This window comes from Bufo bufo, chromosome 1, assembly GCF_905171765.1.
Source record: "Bufo bufo chromosome 1, aBufBuf1.1, whole genome shotgun sequence".
Taxonomy (NCBI): Eukaryota; Metazoa; Chordata; class Amphibia; order Anura; family Bufonidae; genus Bufo; species Bufo bufo.
Genome location: NC_053389.1, coordinates 756,770,188 through 756,793,842, shown reverse-complemented (window position 1 = coordinate 756,793,842; position 23,655 = coordinate 756,770,188). Strand labels below are relative to the sequence as shown.

The 23,655-nt window shown below is 43.1% G+C and overlaps 1 protein-coding gene across 1 annotated transcript in view; it reads left to right on the top strand.

Moving 5' to 3' along the window:
• Positions 1-23,655, top strand: part of IDO2 (indoleamine 2,3-dioxygenase 2) — a 63,424-nt gene that overhangs the window by 2,241 nt on the left and 37,528 nt on the right. Inside the window, exons 2-3 of the mRNA XM_040414550.1 lie at positions 17,307-17,402; positions 18,634-18,753. Of these exons, the coding sequence (XP_040270484.1) occupies positions 17,307-17,402; positions 18,634-18,753 (216 nt within the window). The remainder of the gene's footprint in view (positions 1-17,306; positions 17,403-18,633; positions 18,754-23,655) is intronic.

Genomic DNA, 23,655 nt, shown 5'->3' with positions numbered 1-23,655 from the left:
CAGCTGATAGAAGTCCGCGGTGCTACTGTGAGCCTCGGTGCCTTCTCAAATAGCTGATCAGTGGTGGTCCCTGGTGTTGCACCCCATCAATCAGATAATGATGACCTATCCAGAGGTCATCCGTACAAATGTCTTGGAAAACCCCTTTAATAATAGGACTGTAAACTATATTGACTACAAACACCTTTTGAACCTCATTTTAGTTTCCATGCAATACCTAGTAGAAAGGCTACACGTCAGAATTAGGCCTCCTGCACACGACTTTTTTTTTTTTTTTGTTTACTGGCCGTTTTTTGTGTTCCGTATACAAAACCATTCATTTCAATGGTTCTCCAAAAAAACTGAATGTACTCCGTAAGCATTCCGTTTCTGTATTTCCGTTTTTCCGTTCCATTGAAAGATAGAACATGTCCTATTATTGCACGCAAATCACTTCCCTTGGCTCCATTCAAGTCAATGGGTCCGCAAAATAAACTGAACACATACGGAAATGCATCCGTATGTCTTCCGTATCCGTTCTGTTTTTGCGGAACCATCTATTGAAAATGTTATGTCCAGCCCAATTTTTTCTATGTAATTGCTGTATACTGTATATGCCAAACGGAACGGAAACACAACGGAAACAAAAAAAAATGCAAAACACTGAAATAGCCATACGGTAGTGTGAAAGAGGCCTTTAGGCTACTTTCACACTGGCGTTTCTGGGTCCGCTTGTGAGATCCATTTCAGGGCTCTCACAAGCGGCCCAAAACGGATCAGTTTAGCCCCAATGCATTCTGAATGGATAAGGATCCGCTCAGAACGCATCAGTTTGCCTCCGTTCAGCCTCCATTCCGCACTGGAGGGGGACACCAAAACGCAGCTTGCAGCGTTTTGATGTCCACCTGACGATGCGGAGCCAAACGGATCCGTCCTGACTTACAATGTAAGTCAATGGGGACGGATCCGTTTTCACTGACACAACATGGTGTAATTGAAAACAGATCCGTCCCCCATTGACTCAGTGTAAGTCAAAACTGATTTTTTATTTTTTTTTTGTTCATGGTAATGCAGACGGATCCGTTCTTAACGGATACAATCGTTTGCATTATAGGAGCGGATCCGTCTCTGCAGATACCAGACAGATCCGCACCTAACGCAGGTGTGAAAGTAGCCTTAGACACATTGAGCCAGAAGTTGCGGGAATAGATAATCCCCCCCTTCCATGCACATGCAAGATCGGCTTGGGGGCTATTTACAAAGACCGGATTTTTACACTGGTCTGTGTTTTCACACTGCCTGGTAGCAAGTGTGTTTGTATGTGGGACCCATGTAGGCAAGGAGAAGTTTGGAGTAGTGACATCCTATAACACAGCAGAGCATTGAGCAGGGATAGCTATCTATGGTGCTTCCTAGATCTTGCACCTGTGATAGGCCAAGTTGAGAGGAACAGCCCAGCCAGCTTGCCGTCAAGTCCATGCAGATCAGGAGTTAGGTCTTGTTCACCTCTCAATGTAGCAGAGAACAGCCTGCCGGAGTTCGCCTGATCCGGCATTGCCGGATTCTCTAGTTCACTGCTGGATCCCCATTGACTGTAATGAGATCTGGCTGTGATCCGGCCTCTTTCCAGCATAAATGCAGGGTTTCGGCCAGACAAAAAAACGCTGCATGCAACGTTTGCCGACAGACGGCATTTGTTCTGGATCAGGCAGCCGGATCTGATTGATGGAAATATGAGCGAGGCCTCTTTCCTGCTATGGCCAGTGGTATCCTCCTAAGGTTTATATCTGTTGTCTTACCCGGCATAAAACCGGATTGATCGGTGTCTATCACCGAGAGTATAACATCGCTGAGACGTCTAGCCAGGACTTCCCCACTGCATGCTCCCTATTGCCATCTTGATTTCTCCCACGGTCACTGGGGAATCCAGGAAACTTCTGTCTGACCGGGACAGAGGTGTGAGCGGAATGGCTTCCAGGAAATTCTGTAGGTCACCACTCGCAGGGGATGCCTTGGATTCATTTAAATCTGAGTAATATCGGGCAAAATGCTCACAAATCTCCCTAGGCTCAGTTATCCGAACATCATCCTCCGCATTGGTAATATTTGAAACCACTGTTTGCGGCGATTCAGTTTTCACTAAATAGGCTAGCACTCTCCCATTTTTGTTGCGCTCCGTGAAAACTACCTGTATCTGGAATAAAAGTTTTTTTCTGGGTATATTCCACCAAATGGAGGTTAAGGCGCTTCCACCCAAACCCTGTGTGTATCATCACCCGGGTTTTGGATACAAATTTCCTCCGTAAGCCCTAGTTCTGCCTCCAATTTAGCTCTAGTAATCCCCAGTTCTTTCCTGTATGATGCTATAGCGTGTATAAGCGTGCCCCGCAAAACCGCCTTGAAAGCCTCCCATTCTACAATAGGGTTTGAGGATCCCTCGTTGCAATCCCAGTAGTCAGTCGCACCCTGTTGTGCTGCACTAGCCACAGGCAAAACCTCCAGCCACCTACCGTTAAGGCGCCACTGTCTGTCTGGGGGTGAAATCTGCTGGTTCAGAATCACAAGCAAAGGGGCATGGTCAGAAATACCCCTTGGCAGCTATTTCACCTTGGACATCATAGGTAACAGATCTCTACTAACAAACACAAGGTCTATACGAGAAAGCATAGCAAATGATGCAGAGTAACAGGAATACTGGTGATCCCTAGGGTGTAGGAGTCTCCATCCTTCTGTTAAACCATGGGCCTCAGCCCAGTTATGGGTAACTTGAGGGTGGAGTCTATCCGCAATCGGATCTAAGACAGCGTTATAATCGCCCATCATAATTAGGGGGGCAGACAGTAGGATCGCCACTTTTCCCATTATATCGTCTAGTACTCGCTGAAATGGGGAGGAGGGGGGGGACATATAAACCAACAATTACATAATCTATACCCCGCACAGCAGTAAAAACAGTGACATAGCGTCCAGAGACATCTAACTGTACGGAGTGTACCTGAAAAGAGAGCCCCTTAGCTACAATCACTGAAACCCCTCTCGCTTAGTTACTATATACCGCGTGATAGGCATGGCCCACCCATGGCCGTTTTAGAGCTAATATTTTCTGCCCTCTCATATGAGTTTCCTGCAAGATCACCACATCAGGGTTGTATCCCTTTAAGTAATTGAAGACTAGGAATCCTTTTTTACCTTGTCATTAAGCCCCCGGACATTCCAGGAGACAAGCCTACAGGTAGCCATTCAAAAGAGCAACCCTGGGAAAGCGACATGAGTGAACCACGGAGTGCCCAGGCCATTCATACCCACAAATGCACAACAACACACATACCTAAACCAACAGAACAGATTGACCCATAACAGTGCCATGAACAATCCCCCTCCCTGCCCAGACCCCCCCAACCTATCTGAGGCTAGCATCCCAAAACCTTTGATAAGCTAACCTTCCCTTAGAAACCCAGGAAGACACATAAAAAATGGACAGTCACCAAGTCCTCGGTATTGTCGAACGAATCCAAGGGTCAGTAAAGGTGTCCAGTCCATCTAAAGCTCCCCGTCTGTAACCTGGCCATCCGTAAAGCGTGCTGTGACACGAGTACTCGAGAACCCATGGATATTCAGTCTCTGCCGCCCAGCCAGTCTGATGCTTCTTCAGGTGTAGAAAAGAATTTGGCCGATTCTCCATCCTGTTCTCTGAGGCACGAAGGGTATAACATAGCGTATTTAAGGCCCTTCTCTCGTAGTCTTGCTCTCACCACGGTAAACTGTCGCCTCTGCCTTTGGACCTCTGATGAGAAGTCTGGGTAGAATGAGATTCTAGTGTTATCAAATTTTACCTCCTTCAGCTGGCGAGCTGCTGCTAGTATAGTGTCCCGATCACAGTAGTTCAGAACTTTTAGAATGAAAGGGTGTGCAGGAGCCCCTGGTGGTAGGGGTCTAGTGGGTATTCTGTGTGCCCGTTCCACAACAAAATTGGATGATAGATTAATAGGGGCCAAACCTTGTTTTAAAAGGTGCTCAGCAAAGCCCTCGGGTGCTTGACCCTCAGCCCTCTCCGGAAGGCCCAGGATGCGTATGTTATTCCGCCTATTTTGGTTCTCTGCATCTTCCACCTTTGCCTGCAGTGATTTCACCTGCTGCTGGAGGGCCCGTACATGGTGTTCCCCAGAGTGCGCCACATCTTCCACCTCCCCCAATCGCCTCTCCACCTCCGCGGTTCTATCTCGTATCTTATAAATATCATGGCAGAGGCAGGTTAGGTCTGCTTGTAGGTTATCTATTTTTGCTGTAAGCGGAGACTGGCAATTCGTAATGGAAGCCATTATTGAACTTGGATCTATTTCCGTTTGGTCAGGAGAACTGCCCTCCCCTGTTTTTTCTGTTTGGCTCATAGTATCTACCGATGTCTTAGGGGTACGTTTATTAGTGGCGGTGCCTGTCTTGCAGCCCATGTAGTTGAGGCCTGAGGTATTGGGTTGTAGGGGGGGTCACACACCCCGTTTCCCCACACTGATATTGCAGCAAATTTCAAGGGGTAACACGTTCCCTCCTGTCTTTTGATGACAGATACAGGTGCTGTGATGACAGATACAGTGATTGATGATCGCTGCTGTATACTACTATATTATGTATTTGAACGTATTATGTATTTGAACGTAGGCAACAGTAGAGAGGTAGAGATATGGAGAATAATGTGTAAGGACCCATTAACACTGGCAGATTTCCAGTAAGGACAGGTTCTCACTTGTGTTAGGGCATTCCGTTATAGGTTCTGTTTATAACGGAATATAACTGAATTCTATGAGGGAATGCAAAACGGAAGCCTTTAAGACGTCATAATAGAAGTCTATGGGCAAGCATAACGGATCCATCTGTTTTCCTTTATGCCTGTCGACAGGACTTTGTTTTTCGTCCTGCATAACGGAAATCAGACGGATCGGTTATGCTTGCCCATAGACTTCTATTATGACGTCTTAAAGACTTCAGTTTTGCATTCCGTTATAAACAGAACCTATAACGGAATACCCTAACGCAAGTGCGAACCCGCCCTAATTAATAAGCACATCATATCATTATAGCAAGTCAATTGGCGCTCTTTTATCGCCATTTACATACAGTTTCACTATTACCATTTAGACAAGGACATGTGCTGCTGACAATGATTTTAAAGGCTACATAAATGATATAATCAGACGACAGATGAGCATTTGCTCATTTGTTGGCTGATCCGTGGAAATGCTTGCACGGGGCTATGATCAGGAATGAGCGTTCGACAGTGCAATCATAAATCCGATCATTGTTAAGCCATCAGGGGCATTGCTAGCCTCCGGGCGTGATTTTGACACGTCTCATTGTAAATATATTTATGAAGCAAGTAAGCCAAACACAATAATTCACTGCACCTGGTCCAAGCTAAGGGTACTTTCTCAGTCGCCGGAACTGCCTGCCGGATACGGAAATCAGTATGCAAACGGATAACATATGTGGATCCGTCTGACAAATGCATTGAAATACCGGATCCGTCTCTCCGGTGTCATCCGGAAAAACTGATCCAGTTTTTTTTATTTTCAAACTTTTAAAGGTCTGCGCATGCGCAGACCAGAACCGTCAATGCGGCAATTTTAATGCCGGATCAGGCACTAATACATTTCAATGGAAATTAATGGCGGCATTCCGGCAAGTGTTCTGGAATTTTGGTCGGAGAAAATACCGCAGCATGCTGCAGTATTTTCTCCGGCCAAATACCATAAGAGGGACTAAACTGATTCATACTGAACGGAATGCTCTCCATTCAGAATGCATTAGGATTAAACTGATCAGTTTTTTTCCAGTATTGAGCCCCTAGGACGGAACTCAATACTGGAAAAGAATAACGCTAGTGTGAAAGTACCGTAAGCCAACCAATATGTTGTATAACATTAAACAAAAGAGCCTAGTCATGCACTACATTAATCATCCAGCCTGATCCTTTGTGATAAGTTTACGCTATCTACATTTTAGACAGGATTTGTAAAACTGCCCCATAGTGACTGGATGGTTATTCAATATTAAGTTAAATGGAACTTGTCATCAACTTTATGCTGACCTCGATGAGGGCGGCATAAAATAGTGACAGAAATACTGATATCAGCGCTGTGTCACTCATGAGCTAAAAGTAAGTGGTTACCGAGAACCAGCATCATAATCATTGCACCCCAGGCCTTGAAAAGAGTCAAATCTACATGAGAAGAGTCCTGGTTATCCATAATCTCCTGCTCTCTCGCCCATCTGCTGATGATTGGCAGATCTCTCCTAGAGAGAAAGGGAGAAAACTCGGTAGAAGACTGTGTCAGTCATCAGCAGGTGGGCAGGAGAGCAGGACTTCATGGATAACCAGGACTCTTCTCAGGTGGCCAGGACTCTTCTCCAGGCCCAGTCTGCAATGATTGTGATGTTGGTTCTTGGCAACCACTTAGTTTTAACTTACAAATGACAGACCGCTGAAATCAACTCACCTGTCTCTACTTTATGCTGCTGCTAGTATGGGCAGCATAAAGTTGATGACAGGTTCCTTTAAATTCAGCACTACAGAACCTACAGAAGAATACACCAGAGCTCTAATGCACAACAATTATATTCAGAGACCCAAAGGTGATGCCTTCTCTGGTTGTTGGCATTCTAGTTTCTCTTCTCCATTTGACCCAGACCACCATGAACACTTTTACCAAACATGACTTGACATCTTAGATTCCTCATTTTTCCATCGTCCCCCCTCACTTTTAACACAAACTCTCCATCCTAGTGTCTTAACAGTGCCGTCCTGGTTATTCTGACTCTGATTGTTGTAATAGCGATTTATCCCTAGTGAGACCTCTATGCCTGGCCTGTATAAGCAGATATAATCACTGCGGACAATCCTTATCAGATAGCTTGAACTCACCAACACAGAGTTTATCCGTGCAAGTTGCTTTATTCTGTAAGCCAGATAACAGAGTACAGCAAAACAGATGGATTCTGGTATTGTGCGGTCAAAAGATGATGCTTTCATAAGCGTACATGAGAATACATGTGTACCTGTACATATGGCTGGAGCAGTAAGAAGATACAGGAAGTGAAGTACACAGAAGGGGTGGAACAATGAAAGGAAATGAATCACAGATATCAAGGAGCTTTTGTGGGAGTGTGTGTATATTTAGCAACATAGTATTAGCTTGCCTAATTATAGCTTGCAGCATTCTCAAAGTGCAGCATTACTAAGTGCATCTGAGATATTCAAGAGATACTCAGGAGGTAATCTGGAGGTGGATACAATCTAAAATAGTAAGAATTGTTTGTTTAAAATCTTTCCCCTCTTTAAAATGGCAGACCTGGTTCAGTGCAGGAATTGTTGTGCTTTTATTTCAGTTTTCACTCTTCGGAGGTTTTGATGCTGTCTGATCTGTAGACAGCTCTCCATAATGCAGCAGGAAATCTCATTTTTGAAATCCAAGATTTGTAAATTAACTGTTAAACAAACTCAGGCTGGGAACATTGCAATGCCACTGCCACAGAGGCCCCCTAGAAATGGAAGATGGGTTACTACAGGTTCTGGTAGACTTAGAGTTGTGGATAGAAGACATGTCCCACAGTCTGTGGCTCTCCATAATTCATTTGCAGCACTTTCAGAGCGCAAGAGCAACATGGAGGATTGCTCAGGCACAGTGGGTGAGGAACAATCATATCCTATGCCTAAAGTATGCAAGACTGCAGCCAAAGACAAAAAGGATAAGGTGAGGACTGATAGTAAGCAGCTGTTGGTGGGCGATTCTATCATAAGAGGTGTGAAGTTTGAGGAAAATGGCTTTGTGAGATCTCTCCCTGGTGCTACCGCTAGCAGGGACAGACGACGTATCCTTAATATTGTTAGGCAAGCAAAGCAGGAAAGGGAGGTGGATGTTATTTTCCATCTTTGAACAACTGATCTGGCTTGCAATGAGGTTTCAAAGGTGAAGGAAGCTTTTCACACACTTGGTAATGATTTACGGGAGGTTGCATTGACTGTTTCATTCTCTGCAGTTTTGCCTGTGCATAACCTTCAACATGACAGGAAGATGCGCATTAAAGAATTCAATGTATGGGTTGGTGAATGGTGTCTGAACCAAGGGTTTGGCTTTGTGTCTCATGTTAGCTCTTGTTGGAATGGAAAAGAACTGTACAAGAAAGATGGTTTGCATCTTTCTGTCAAGGGAACGAATTTCCTCAGTGAAGAGTTCAAAGTATTTGCTAAGGAGCATTTAAACTAGGAAAGGGGGGCAAAAGAGTGATAATCCAGCAGTCCGACTGCCCCCCGGAACAATGCCAGAAGATGCCAGTAGCGCACAGGTTAAGAAATGACAAGCTTCTTGTCTACAAATGCTCGCAGTTTAGGGAATAAGATTAATGAACTTGAGTCTATAATGGCATCTCGGAATATAGATTTAGTGGCTGTTACTGAGACATGGTTCAATGGGAGCAATGACTGGGATATGACAATACCTGGGTTCTCTCTATATAGGAAAGACAGAGAAGGCAAGAAAGGGGGAGGGATGGCCCTGTATGTGAAAGATAGCATAAAATCTAATTTAATACAAGTTAGCGAGACCAATTTAGAGTCAGTTTGGGTTACGTTGCATCTTGATAATCATAAGGTAACTCGTGTAGGTGTGATATATAGACCACCTATCCAAGTCAAAGAATTAGATGATCTACTAGTTGAGGAAATAGCTAAAATGTCATTGAAAGGGGAAGTTATCATTATGGGAGACTTTAATCTTCCTGATGTAAACTGGAAAACCAAAATGGCTAGTTCTGCCAGGAGTACAGATATTCTAAATTCTCTACTGGGATTATCTCTACAGCAAGTAGTTGAGGAGCCAACCTGGAAGGAGGCCATTTTAGATTTTGTATTCACAAATGGGAATTTGGTATCTGATATTACTGTAGGGGAAAGCTTGGGATCTAGTGATCACCAGTCAGTGGGGTTTACTATAAGTACAGTTACTGAGTCACACCACACAAAAACAAAAGTTTTAGAAAAAAATACTTTTCTAAAATTAGATTAGTGGTATACGAGTCCCTATCAGATTGGAACAGTTTCAATGGAGTCCAGGAGAAATGGGACTACTTAAAAGTGGCACTATTGAAGGCAACAGATAATTGCATTAGGCTTGTCAGTAAAAGCAAAAAAAGGAAGAGACCACTGTGGTACTCAGCAGACGTGGCCAAAATCATTAAAAACAAAAAGATAGCATTTAGTAATTATAAAAAAAAAAGAGGATGACAGGCAAATTTATAAGATTAGGCAGAGAGCGGCCAAGCAAGTTATAAGAGCTTCTAAAGCACAGGCAGAAGAGAAATTAGCTCAGTCAGTGAAAAAAGGCGATAAGACATTCTTCAGATACATAAATGAAAAAAGGAAACTAAAACAAGGAATTACCAAATTAAAAACAGAAGGAGGGTATATGGAAGAAGATAAAGAACTAGCTGACTGCCTCAATGAATACTTCTGTTCAGTTTTTACAAATGAAAATGAAGGAAAAGGACCTCAGTTAGGAAGGAAGACTAATTAATCTTTTGATGCATGTGTCTTTACAGAGGAAGAGGTCAGCTGTCTAAAATTAATACAAATAAGTCACAGGGACCTGATGGGATACACCCAAAGCTATTAAAAGAGCTTAGCAGTGAACTAGCAGAACCATTAACATATTTATTTAACCAATCACTGGTAACAGGAGTCATCCCAAAAGATTGCAAATTAGCAAATGTTGTGCCCATTCACAAGAAAGGTAGTGGGGAGGAATCGGGCAACTATAAGCCAGTAAGCCTGACATCCATAGTGGGGAAATTATTGGAAACCATACTTAAGGAGAGGATTGTGGAACATCTAAAATCCCATGGATTGAAAGATGAAAAACAGCATGGGTTTACTTCAGGGAGATCATGTCAAACTAATCTTATTGTTTTTTTTTTTTATTGGGTCACTAAAATAATAGATGGCGGAGGTGCAGTAGAAATCGCTTATCTGGACTTTAGTAAGGCTTTTGATACTGTCCTACATAGAAGGCTGATCAATAAATTGCAGTCTTCGTGCTTGGACTCCCATATTGTTGAATGTATTAGGCAGTGGCTGAGGGACAGACAACAGAGGGTTGTAGTCAATGGAGTATATTCAGACCATGGTCTTGTTACCAGTGGGGTACCTCAGGGATCTGTTCTGGGACTTATATTGTTTAATATCTTTATCAGTGAAATTGCAGAAGGCCTTGATGGTAAGGTGTATCTTTTTGCTGATGACACAAAGATTTGTAACAGGGTTGATGTTCCTGGATGGATACACCAAATGGAAAAGGATTTAGGAAAACTGGAGGAATGGTCAAAAATCTGGCAACTAAAATTTAATGTTGATAAGTGCAAGATAATGCACCTGGGGCGTAAAAACCCAAGAGCAGAATATAAAAGCAGTAATACAGTCCTAACCTCAGTATCTGAGGAAAGGGATTTAGGGGTCATTGTTTCAGAAGACTTAAAGGTAGGCAGACAATGTCATAGAGCAGCAGGAAATGCTAGCAGAAATCTTGGGTGTATAGGGAGAGCCATTACCAGTAGAAAGAGGGAGGTGCTCATGACGCTCTACAGAGCACTAGTGAGACCTCATTTGGAGTATTGTGCGCAGTACTGGAGACCATATCTCCAGAAGGATATTGATACTTTGGAGAGAGTTCAGAGAAGAGCTACTAAACTGGTACATGGATTGCAGGATAAAACTTACCAGGAAAGATTAAAGGACCTTAACATGTATAGCTTGGAAGAAAGACGAGACAGAGGGGATATGATAGAAACTTTTAAATACATAAAGGGAATCAACAAGGTAAAAGAGGAGAGAATATTTAAAAGAAGAAAAACTGCTACAAGAGGACATTTTAAATTAGAGGGGCAAAGTTTTAAAAGTAATATCAGGCAGTATTACTTTACTGAGAGAGTAGTGGATACATGGAATAGCCTTCCTGCAGAAGTGGTAGCTGCAAATACAGTGAAGGAGTTTAAGCATGCATGGGATAGGCATAAGGCCATCCTTCATATAAGATAGGGACAGGGGCTATTCATAGTATTCAGTATATTGGGCAGACTAGATGGGCCAAATGGTTCTTATCTGCCGACACATTCTATTCTATCAAAAACAAGAAAAACAAGTGCATTACCAAAAACAGCCACTAGATGGGAGCATATAACCAAATATAGAAAATATATCATATGAATTAAACTATATAGATTTTAACTGCGTAACAGCACACTCCCCGCATTGAAAATGTCACTATTTAAACCATAACGGTAGTTATATAATTGCAAATAAACAGTGCAATTTGCTTGATGTCCGAGGACACGAAAAAAAAAGAACAGGCATATAATGCAACAACTAAAATGTAAGGCTTCAAGTGTATCAATTAAAGTTCAAACCCTTCTTGCTTGAAGTTTCAGGCAGGATTCAGCAACATAGGCAATAAGTTCATTCTCCAAAGGGCAAGAGCAGAATAAGTTCCGTGATAGGCCTGATGAAAGTCTTTTTACAGTCCCTTGTCTTGCAACTTTCACCTCTACCTTGCGTACCTTACCATCATGACTAAGAACGCGCTTCACAATAAGTCCCGTAGGCCACTCTATTCTTTCGGCTTGCTGGTCCTTGAGCAGAACGAGATCTCCAACTTGTATGTTATGGTACTGTCGTTGCCATTTCCTGTGTCCTTGCAGAGTGGAAAGATACTCCATCTTCCAACGATTCCAGAAGCGGTTGGCAAAGTTTTGTACTCGCTTCCATTGATCAAAGCACAGATTTCCGTCTTTAAAGTTTCCAGGTGGAACAGGAACGGACCCAAGCTTCTGGGTAAGCAGGGTATCTGGGGTAAGGATAGTTGGGGTCTCTGGATCTTGGTCAGGTTCTAGAAGACCGAAGACGTCAGCCGTGGTCTCTTCTGTGTGTGTAACCAGGAAGAATTTGCAAATACACTCGCAGACACTGGCCTAGTAGCATGATCTGCAAGATTAATTTCAGATGGGACATAATGCCATTGTTCAGGTTTAGATTTCCTGATTCTTTCTACACGGTTGCTGACGTAGACATAGAAACGTTTAGTCTGGTTGTATATGTAGCCCAGAACTACCTTACTGTCTGTGTAGAATTTGGTGTCATCTATCTGAATGCCTAGCTCGCGTAATATGAAATCTGCAATTTCTACAGCTAGCACAGTCCCACGAAGTTCAAGCCTAGGAATTGTGTGCTCAGGCTTAGGTGCTAACTTGGGTTTCTGTTTGGGAAAGCTATGTGGGTTTGATTAGAAGAGTCTCTCACCTTGAGGTAGGCAACAGCCGCAATGGCCTCAGTAGATGCGTCTGAGGATGTGAAGCTCTTTTCTCCGGCTCGTAGCAAGGGAAGCTGAGGTGTAGCAGCGTGGTATATGGATTCCATCTAAGGCGTGTAGAGATTGCTTCCAGGACTCCCACTTTGAAAGCTTGTCAGATGGCAGTGGAGCATCCCAATCTTTAATAGACTCTGAGAGCTGTCTAAGAAAGGCTTTACCTTGTATGGTGATGGGAGCCACAAATCCCATTGGATCGTATAGGCTGTTAACCACTGACAGAACACCACGCTTGGTAAATGGCTTGTCTATAAAGCTGACTTAATAGCTGAAAGTGTCCTTTTAATAAGTCCCACCATAGGCCCAGATTTCTATGTATAGGTGGCATGTCCATTCCCAGATTTAAGTCCTTTAACCCTGTGGCATGTTCGCCCGGTTGAAAGGCTTTCATAACAGCAACACTATTTGAGCCAATTTTGTGTAGTCTGAGGTTAGCCTCAGAAAGCATACCTTGTGTCCTTTGGAGCTGGTCTATGGCTTCTTTGTAGGTAAAATTCTTAAGTCCATCGTCAATACAAAAGTCTCTCTCAATGAAGTGTCGAGCATCCGTACCATAATCCTTTTCTCTATCAATGACAGTCCTTCGTAAACCGTATGTTGCAACAGCGGGTGAGGGACTATTTCCGAAAACATGTACTTTCATGCAGTATTCAATAATCTCATTGTCCATGTTGTCACGGTGCCACAGAAACCTTAGGAACTTCCTATGGTCTTCGCGTACAATGAAGCAATGAAACCTCTGTTCAATATCAGCAGTTATGGCAACTGGTTCTCTTCTAAATCTCATAAGCACGCCTACAAGGTTGTTGGTTAGATTCGGGCCAGTGAGAATAACGTTGTTTAGGGATACACCTTGATGCTTGGCACTGGAGTCAAATACTATCCTGATTTGTTTTGGCTTATGTGGATGATATACTCCAAAGAAAGGCAGATACCAGCACTCATCGTGTCTTTGAAGTGGTGGCGCTGGTTCGGCGTGATCATTGTCAAAGATCCTTTTCATAAAGGCTACGAAATGGTCCTTCATTTCAGGCCTGTTCCTTAGTGTTCATTGAAGTGAGTTGAATCTGGATAAAGCCTGTTCACGATTGGTCGGGAGTTTGGCCCTTGTAGCACGAAGAGGTAATGGTGCAACCCAGCTGTTAGACTCATCCAGAAATAATTCCTTATCCATTATTTTGATGAATTCTGTCTTCAACTGACAAGGCTATTTTGTTATCCTCACTTGTAGTACAAAACACTGTGGTACCTAGGTTGTCATCACAAAGGACAGGAGTAACATCAGGTACTTGGATGATGTCAAGAAGCTTCTCCTTTACTTCATAATGGTGAGGGCACTGTTTGAAGAGGGATGCACGTCCGTTTCCCAACACGTAAGTCTTGAAGGAGTGGATCTCAGATGGTGTACACATCCTGTCCAAGCATACATCACCCACTATTACCCAGCCTAGGTCAAGTCTTTGTGCATAAGGGGTGTCGTCAGGCCCATCGCACTGATCTCGTAATTTATGTACTCTGAGAATGTCCCTTCCTAACAGGACTAAGATTTCAGCACTCTTGTCCATTGCAGGAATGTCCTCAAAGGTGCCTTAAATAAGGATGTTGATATGCAGCTTCTGGAGTGGGAATCTCTTCCCTTTCGTCTGGTATCTGGTCGCACTCGACTAACGTTGGTAGGGGTATACCCTCTCCCTCGTTGATATGAGAGACCATGAACCCATCAACCCTTCTGCCGAAGGTCTCGAACAGGTTCTGAGAGTATATATAGTGTTGTGTGACCCTCTATGGCAAAGATCTCAAAGAATTTAGCCTTAACCAGGGATCTATTTCTCTGTTTATCTATTATGGCATACATCCTATCAGCTTTCTCAGGATGACTCTTTGGGTATATCTTGACTAGGCATATCTTGGCACAGCATTTGTGGTCTTTGCCTTCTCCACAGACTTCTGTACATGAAGAAAAGACATTATCTTTGGTTGGAGCATGACCTTGTTGCTCCCCGCCATGATTTGAGTCGGGAGTTGAGGTAGGAAGCTGAAGTGGAGTAGGATGCATGGCTGTAACATGTCTGTCGCTACTGCATTCTGTGCACTTGATGACCACTTTACAGTCTTTAGCAAAATGGCTATAAGAAGCACAGCAATTGTAGCATATGCCAAGTTTCCGGAGATTCTCCCTACGCTCTTGTAAAGTCTTTGCCCTAAGCCCACGACATTTCTTAAGAGAGTGAGGCTTCTTGTGAATAGGACACTGACGATTAGGGTCTTTATCTCTGTCATCCACAACTCCCTGATCAATAGGTGCGGTTGCGAAGGGTGAAATGTCTGTCCTTTTAACAGATATTGCTCTATTTAAGTCTCTATGTTTAGCTGTTGTGTTATCATACCTCGATGATGGTGAACATGAAGCAGGCATGTTGGGTTCACTGAAGCTGGGATCATTTCTCATCCAGGCTTAATCACTAATGAACCTGCAAAAGTATGAGAATGGAGGAAAGGATACATTAAAGTCTCTTTTGTATCTTGAGCCCTGTTGTGCCCATTTCTCTTGTAGGCCGTATGGCAGTTTAGACACCACTGGGTTGACACCATGAGCGGTGTCCAGGAAGCTTAGTCCAGGTAGACGTGGGTCAGTCTTTGCCAACTCTAGCTCCATGAGGAGGTCACTTAGATCTTGGAGCTTGCGATAGTCTTTGTTCCCTATTTTTGGGAAGTTTTGCAGTCTCTTGAATAGAGCCCTTTCTATGGCTTCAGAGCTACCATAGGCTTGCTCAAGTCTTGCCCATGCAGCAACAAGACCTGCATCTGGGTGGTCAACATGTACTGTTCTGAGTCTTTTAACACGACCTGCAGATTCTGGTCCCAGACACTTTGAGCAAATCAAGTTCTTCCATAGCAATAAGGTTGAGATCGGCAATAGAAGCCTTAAAGGTTGATCTCCAGGCCCTGTAGCTCTCTGGACAGTCGTCAAACCTTGAGAGGCTGGTGTTAATGAGCTCACGGCGTACCATGTATCTGGCAAAGTCATTCATGTCTGGTCTCTAACTCCTTGGTGTCAAAGTAACTTGTGGAACCCCTTGGATGTGAAAGTTCTCTGGTGATGTAGGGTGAAGTTTACCAGGGTAAAATGATGTTGCATGAGCGTTTAACTGTGGTGTAGTTTCTAAGGCTTGTGCTGACTTTTGGTTTGAGCTGCGGCTCATCACTGGAAGTCACCTTGTTGACATGAGTTGATCCGGTTTGCTGCATAGATGTACTTGCGTTGTAGACTTGAAGAGGCTCAGACATATAGAGCTGAGAGGTCTCTGCGTTGGGAGTCAGAACAGTGTTAGCAGGAGGTACAGGAGATGACTCTGTATCTTTGCAGATGTTATGCTTTAGAATGTATTCACTGGTGCGTTCAGTTGGATCTTCCAGTTCTGCTGGGATAAGGCAGTTTGAATTAGTACTTTGACCCATTGCTTGTTCAATGACTTTCAGCCTTGCTAGGGAAGCTTCTTCCTCCCCTTCCATTTGCAGAATCTTTATTTGTGAATCTGCCTCTGCTTGGAGAGCTTTGCTTTTAGCTTCCATCTTGGCTTGTTGAGCTGCCATCTCTGCTTGTTGAGCTGCCATCTCTGCTTGTTGAGCTGCCCTTTGAGCTGCCATCTCTGCTTGATGAGCTTCCATCTCTGGTTGTTGAGCTACCGTTTGAGCTTCCATCTCTGCTTGCTTTCTGGTAAAGGAGCTTTGCGACTTTTTTTATTTGGCATCAGCGCGGGCCTCTATTAACTTGTCACTTAATGTTGATCTTCTGGAACAAGAGGATCTGGAAGAAAGTGCGCTTAGTTGTGGTGGATCTGTGAGATCTGGTCTCCTGCAGTTGAGCAATGCAGAGTTCTGTCTTAAACTTAGCATTTTGCACTGCGAAATCCCTTTGTTGGTTCCATCCATCAGTCCTGGTCGGTTCTGCTGAAGAGTCCTCTATATTAGAGTCCTGCAAGAAGGCTGAGTATTTTGCAGACAACTGCATACACAGCATATAGGTGATTTTATAGAGTCTCTTATTTCAGCTGGTTGATCATGAGTGTGACAAAACTGACATGCGGTGTGAGGTTCTGTCCCAGAGGTCTGACAGATTACTGGAGAACTCGTCTCTAGTGGCTTCATAGTTTTCTGAGTTTCTGTGTTGGTTTTATTGTAAGTTTGGGTCCTACACTTTGTTCGGTAATATCGGCAGAATCTGCTCCCTATACGTCTGCGGTTTCAGAGGCATGATGTATCTGCGTTGGTTCAGCCATAAGAGTGTTCAGAGCCTTGTCTAGACATTTTTTACGGTTTTGCGAAAAATGGTACTGTCTCTTTAAGAAGACGAACAGCAGCTTAGACAGGTGAGGTAACAGTGCAATGTATAGAAACAGTTTTCAACATTCATTCGAAGTGCAGTAAGCTTGTGCGACCATGTGCTTTCACAAGATGGCGGATGGCACTGAGCTTGATTGCAGATTAGGCACACACATATACATATGAGGAGGAACCACAACACTAACAACTGGAGTGCCCCCCCCCCCCCCCAAATGTACTCCACCTTTCATCATCTGCTCTGGGTTATAGTAGTACTGTGTATGACCACTGTGGTCCAGGGTGACATTGACACCTTAGGTGCCAGGAATGGTCTTGATCATCTATTCCTGCTTCTATTATTCTCTGGCCAGAGGAAGTGCAGTTAGCATGAAACGGCCATCACTGTTATATCAACTTCTCATGTACTCTGTTTTTAAAAAAAGACTCAACTCATCCACTTGTACGTGCAGAGGCTGTCGCTCCTCTCTTGATGCTGAAGGACCTGCGCTCAAGAGTGATCACGTCACCGCGCGATCATGCTGGGAGCGCATGTTGATACAACCCCCACCCTAAAATCAAGCCAATTATTTTCTATTATAGGTTAAGCTTCCTGAATACTACAAACCCTGGATGGATATAGCAGAACTCTTAGCAGAACTAATTGAAGAAAAGAAACTGCAGGGTGAGGTCGCCAAGGTGAGTGTGGCGTTACAAGATTTATATGATGATGTATATGTAATGTATAGGATACTATTTATTAATATACCTCTTGCTAAGAAAACCGTATTCTTTACAGTAACTGTTGCTATGGGTTATCATTTGACTCTGACTCAGTTGCGGTGGCAAATACCACCTGGTTGAATAATGTGACGGTTACTAGAACATGACAAAATTGCTATAATGACATAGTTAAAAATGCTAATATATCTCCCAGCTCTTAAAGGGACTGTCTGACTGCAGCAAGTGACATTTATCATATAGAGGAAGTTAATACAAGGCACTTACTAATGTATTGTCCATATTGCCTCTAGGGATGAGCGATGAAACATCCGAAGTCGATTCGCATAAAACTTAGTTCTAATACTGCACGGAGCAGGAGCTCCGTACAGTATTAGAATGTATTGGCTCCAATGAGAAAGTTATTGTAATAACTTCATAAATTAATTTGTACTTTAAAAAACCATTTCCCGAACTCAGGTTTGGTTCCAAGTGGTACCTTGGAACCAAACCCGAGTTTGGGAAATTGTTTTTTTACAGTACAAATTAATTTATGAAGTTATTGCAATAACTTCGTCTCATCGGAGCCAATACATTCTAATACTGTACAGAGCTCCTGCTCCGTACAGTATTGGAACAAAGTTTTATGCCTTCTTTGCTGGCTAGATTCATTTTCCCATCACATTATACATGGCTCATATTCATGGGTTACGACCGCCTACTAATCCAACAGCGGTCGTCGTGTGTGTACACTGTATGTAGGAAAAACGCTCCGTTCTCTCTGGTGGCCTGGACTGCAGGAGTGCCCATAGGCTGCGCTTTTTCTTATAGTGTGCAAGTACAGCCACCGCTCCTGGATTGCAGGGTGGTCGTAACCCCTTGAAACGAGCATATCATGTGATGAGAAAAAGTTATGGTTTTGGGAAGGCAGAACGTGGAAAAAGAAAACTATAAAAAAAAAAATAACACACTTTTCCCCCCAAATCAAACTAAAAAGAAACCTTTAAAAACATATTAATAAAAATCCTTTGTGGCATATAAAAAAGGCAAATATACTCGAATTATAAACCAAATATGATGCTGAGTACTGATTTTCACCACCAGAGGGTGGGAGGACATTATAAACGTTTGCTTGGTGAATGCCGTGCACCCTGCCATCCAGTTATTGCAGCTTTTTATAATACAACCTGTGGTTTTGTCTGTCCTTTAGATACCAGAACTGGACACACAGCACCTCAAGGGGTACAGACAACTGCGCCTGGCCCGTGTGATGCTCACTCATATAATCATGGGTTACGTGTGGCAAAACGGAGAGACTGCGGGACTCAAGGTGAGGACGGTAACAGAACAGAGGAGATCTGGTGTACTTTGCACTGTCAATTCAGATTTACTTCTGGACGATTCCTGCCAAGTAAAGCCACAATAGGGATTGCATCTGTATAAAGAGTGCAAAATGTAATAATGTACCCCCTACTGTGAGTCATAGGAATATCATATATCACCAAGGATTTCCAGAACATATAAATGTGCGATGCTGAGGGCAGGAACTCTGAGTATACATTATTTTTGTACACCTCAGTTGCTGCAGCTTCTCAACTTTTTTGTTATTAACCCACAGTGTGCACCCATACAGTGCCACCCAAACTCATTCAGTGCCACCCAAAGTGTGCATCTGCAGTCTCACCAGATCACTGCTAAAAGTTAATTGTTTTTCAAAAATTAAATGTGATTTAATGTGCCACCCACATGTGTGCCCAACATATATCGTTATGCACTGTGTATTCCAACAAACGGGAACACTGGCAGTGCCAGGCTAGATTCCAGGGTGATGGGCTGGTCCCACCACCTGGCTAGTACAGATTCTGAGCTGGGCAGAGCTAGAGGCAGGACCTGTATGTGTAAGCTCCTGCCAAGTAGGCCCAAAAAGAAGCCTGATCCAGGAAACACCATTTCTGAGACTGAAAAGCTGCCAGAGAACAACTTAAGGGCCCATTGACACGAACGTGTAATGGCCGTGTCTTTTTTACCTCAAACAGCGGATTGGAGAAACGCAGCACTGGGCGTGTGCACCCTGCATCGCTGTGCCAACCCATTGAGTTCAATGAGTCTGTGATTCGTAAAATGTGGCCAAAGAAAGGACACAAAATGGGTCTGCAAAATGGGCAGGGCCGTCACTTGTTTGTGTGAATGAGCCCTAACTGAGAGACTACCGCTGAGGGAAAGAGACAGCCACAGAAGGTCTATTACCATCTGTATTCAGACAGTAAGGTACAGTACCACACGTTTATGGCAATAAGGCTTTACTGCTCTGGAAAGGGTATATTGCTTTGGCAACCAGCACGTTGTGAGATGGATTGGCCATTCATATCTAGCATCTGCACCCTGCAACTGCGAATTGCAGAAAGAGCTAATGAGAATGGATTTGCACATTATTGGGAAAGATTGCAAAGTGTACTTAGAGAGAGATCGGTAGTACTACTACTGCTACCATCATTGCTGCCTATACACAGCTATTTGAAAAAAATGTACTCTACTGTAACATACGGTGGAACTGTGCATGTTGCTGCTGTATGTACTACAACTACTCCCATCATCAATTCAGTAAAAATAAACTTTGTTTATCGAAGCCAAACGGCGCTGTCATTGACTCCACCATCTATCTGCCAGCTCCTACATCTGCCCTCCTGCCTACCTATCCACCCAACATCAAGGGCACCCCACTTAACACCAGCCAGGAGCCCCAAAGGGTCCTAGGTGTTCTCCTGAGGGAAGAATGGTGCACCCTCCATTAACTGCATGGCCCGGGGTGCGTTGGAGTGACAACAGCCACCAAACCACCACCACTACGAACAGTGCCACAGCTACCGCTTCCCTCCTTCTGGATCTCCCCTGTATGCTTGCTGCACACCCATACAGTGCAACTCAAAGTGTGCACCAGTACAGTGCCACCAAGTGTCCCATACACTTCCAGGCACAATATGTCCCTATACAATGTCGCCCTATATAGTGCCACGCACATTGTTATCTTATATACTGTCACCATACAGTGCCACCCAAAGTGTGCACCCATAAAGTGGCAGTCCTAGTATATGCAACAGGGGTCCCTTTAAGATGAGATAAGTGTTTTGTGACGCCAGTTGCAATGAAGCAACAACTGGACAGAGTCCCTTTAAGAAATGATGTTGGTACCCAGGTGTAGGAATGGCCGAGTGGTATAGGGTGGCCTATAATGTCCCTTAATGTTTTGTGCACGTTTCACAGTGTTCCTACCTGGATACGCTGGAACCCCAGGCGTTGGCTCTGAAGCAGACAAAGGGGGTAGTTGAATGGTGGGATGAAGAATAAATTGAGTCCAGACCTTGTGATGAAGTTGAAAAGCAGCTTTACTTTGCATAAACTTTTCTCCAAACGGTTTACAGACATTATCTTGGTCCCAGCAGGCTTTAGCATCAACTCTGTCAGGCAAACAAACTCAACTCTGCTACATCGGTTGCTCTCTGGCTCTGCTAGGCTGACTGAATAACTTTGCTTTAGCTGTATGCTGCACTTTCCTTCTGTAGTCTGTCTCCTAAGTTATACCAGGGAACTTTCTTATGGGCTTCTGAGGCTTCAAGCTTCTGCCTCCATGTCCACCCGAGCTTAGGGTGCTCTGGCTGGCTTGGTTTGGGCTAGGATACGTCCGGAAGAGACATGGCCCTGCACACCTTTACCTATCTTGGGGTAAGCTAGACTGTCTCTCACTGGTCCCCACCCTTCCTGCAGGGTAGAGGGGGGGGGGGGGGTTAGAATGGAATGGTAAGTTCCATTCTATCTACATACAGCTCTGCCGTGTTTGCTGCCACCTGCTGGTGAACCAGGCACATTACATGAACAGTTACATAACCTTATTATAAATGCACAGTGTAGAGGGACCTGGAAAAAATATATATAGGTGACATACAGGTTAGACCATAAAAGATAGTAGCAAGGTGCAGAAGTGGTAACACCACTCTGGGGTGTTACATATGCCATCATATAGTACTGCCCCCAAAGTCAGGGGCATAACTATCATACTGGCAGACCATGCGACTGCTATGATGCCCAGGGCAAGAGGGGGCCCAGTCTTAGTTGGGATTATCTCCTCTTCTACTGGGGGTGAAAACTTGGTCAGGACTCTACCCTCTAAAGGAACTACTGAACAAACAGTGGAAAAAACGCCCAAGGGTCATTGAAAAGGGTTTAGGCGGAAACCCTTCTGTCCTGTGTGGGGGGGCCTGGTTTGATCCTTGCTATGGGGCCCTTACTTCTCTATGTATGCCCACTGCCCAGAGTGACCCCATTTAGTACCACCCATTGTATCTCTACATAACAGATCAACAACCATGTCCTTCATCCCATTAAATTGTATCATATAGAGAAGTATTGCAACATGTCGTAAAGTAAGTGAAACTTGCTGTATTACATAGATCGAGGATCGGTGACTGAGACACAAATATAAAATTTAGATATAGCATACTGGCCAATTTTGATGGGATCCTAAGTAGAGATGAGTGAATTTCTGCTTATGAAATTCGTTCATACTTCATTTGGTGGTAAAAGGTAATTTGCGTTATGGATTCCGTTACCACGGACCATAACGCAATTCTATGATGGAATGCAGGACTCCACTGCATAACGGAAACGGGACGGATCCGTTTTGCAGCCCAAAAACTTCTATTATGACAGAATGAATAACGGAACGCCTCTAAAGGCATTCCGTTATGCATTCAGTCATAGAATTGCTTTATAGTCAGTGGTAACGGAATCCATAATTCAATTCCCCTTTTACCACCAAACGAAGTGTGAACGAATTTCATAAGCAAAAATTCACTCATCTCCAATCCTAAGGCGATCTCATATCAAATAGAGTAAAACAAGGCTACGTTTTATCCCTAAAGATCCTTTGTTTCCTTGCAGGATAAGCAGTGCTAGGGTATCTGACTACCGCTTATTGACTCACTTACTTAAAAATAAGCATGTTGTCAAGGCCAAATGGGCATGCTTTTGGTGGAGTAGGGAAAAATTGGGCATGGCCTGTATAAAGGGAGGAAGGTGGCAGAGGCCATGAGTCACCTGTAACACCAGTGGCATATACTGTACAATAGGAGCCTGTGTTATCAGCAGGTAAAATGTGGAGGCATTCATATGTATTATGTCACAATCAGTTCACGGCCATGATGACGGAGAGCTCCTTTATCTACATGCAGGAATTTAATGAAGGAGAGGTTTTAGAAAAGGATATGACGTAGACATTCTCCATACATCTACATCTCGCAGTACAGGATTATAACTTCATAACTTTACTCTGCAGCCATGCTTATATTACCATTATATAAAAGTCACACTGGAATAGCCTCTATCAATGTATGTACTATATGTGGACTTTGATATTCAAGGATGATTTCAGGGTTTCTCACGTCAACTACATTCATTTCTGCTCATTCTGGTTGATACATTGGACTTTCATTGGCCGGAACTAATTATTTTATTACCATAGATACAAGGAGTCACACCACAATATAGACTATACATATATACCACAATATAGACTATACATATATACCACAATATAGACTATACATATATACCACAATATAGACTATACATATATACCACAATATAGACTATACATACATACCACAATATAGACTATACATATATACCACAATATAGACTATACATATATACCACAATATAGACTATACATATATACCACAATATAGAATATACATATATACCACAATATAGAATATACATATACACCACAATATAGACTATACATATATACCACAATATAGACTATACATATATACCACAATATAGACTATACATATATACCACAATATAGACTATACATATATACCACAATATAGACTATACATATATACCACAATATAGACTATACATATATACCACAATATAGACTATACATATACACCACAATATAGACTATACATATACACCACAATATAGACTATACATATATACCACAATATAGACTATACATATATACCACAATATAGACTATACATATATACCACAATATAGAATATACATATATACCACAATATAGACTATACATATATACCACAATATAGAATATACACTCCTTAAAGGGGTTATCCCATCAAAAGGATCATAGTTCAATTTGTCCACGCTGCCACAATGATCATTTTACTAAATATAATGTTTAAGCCAATTCCTACCCTTCTCG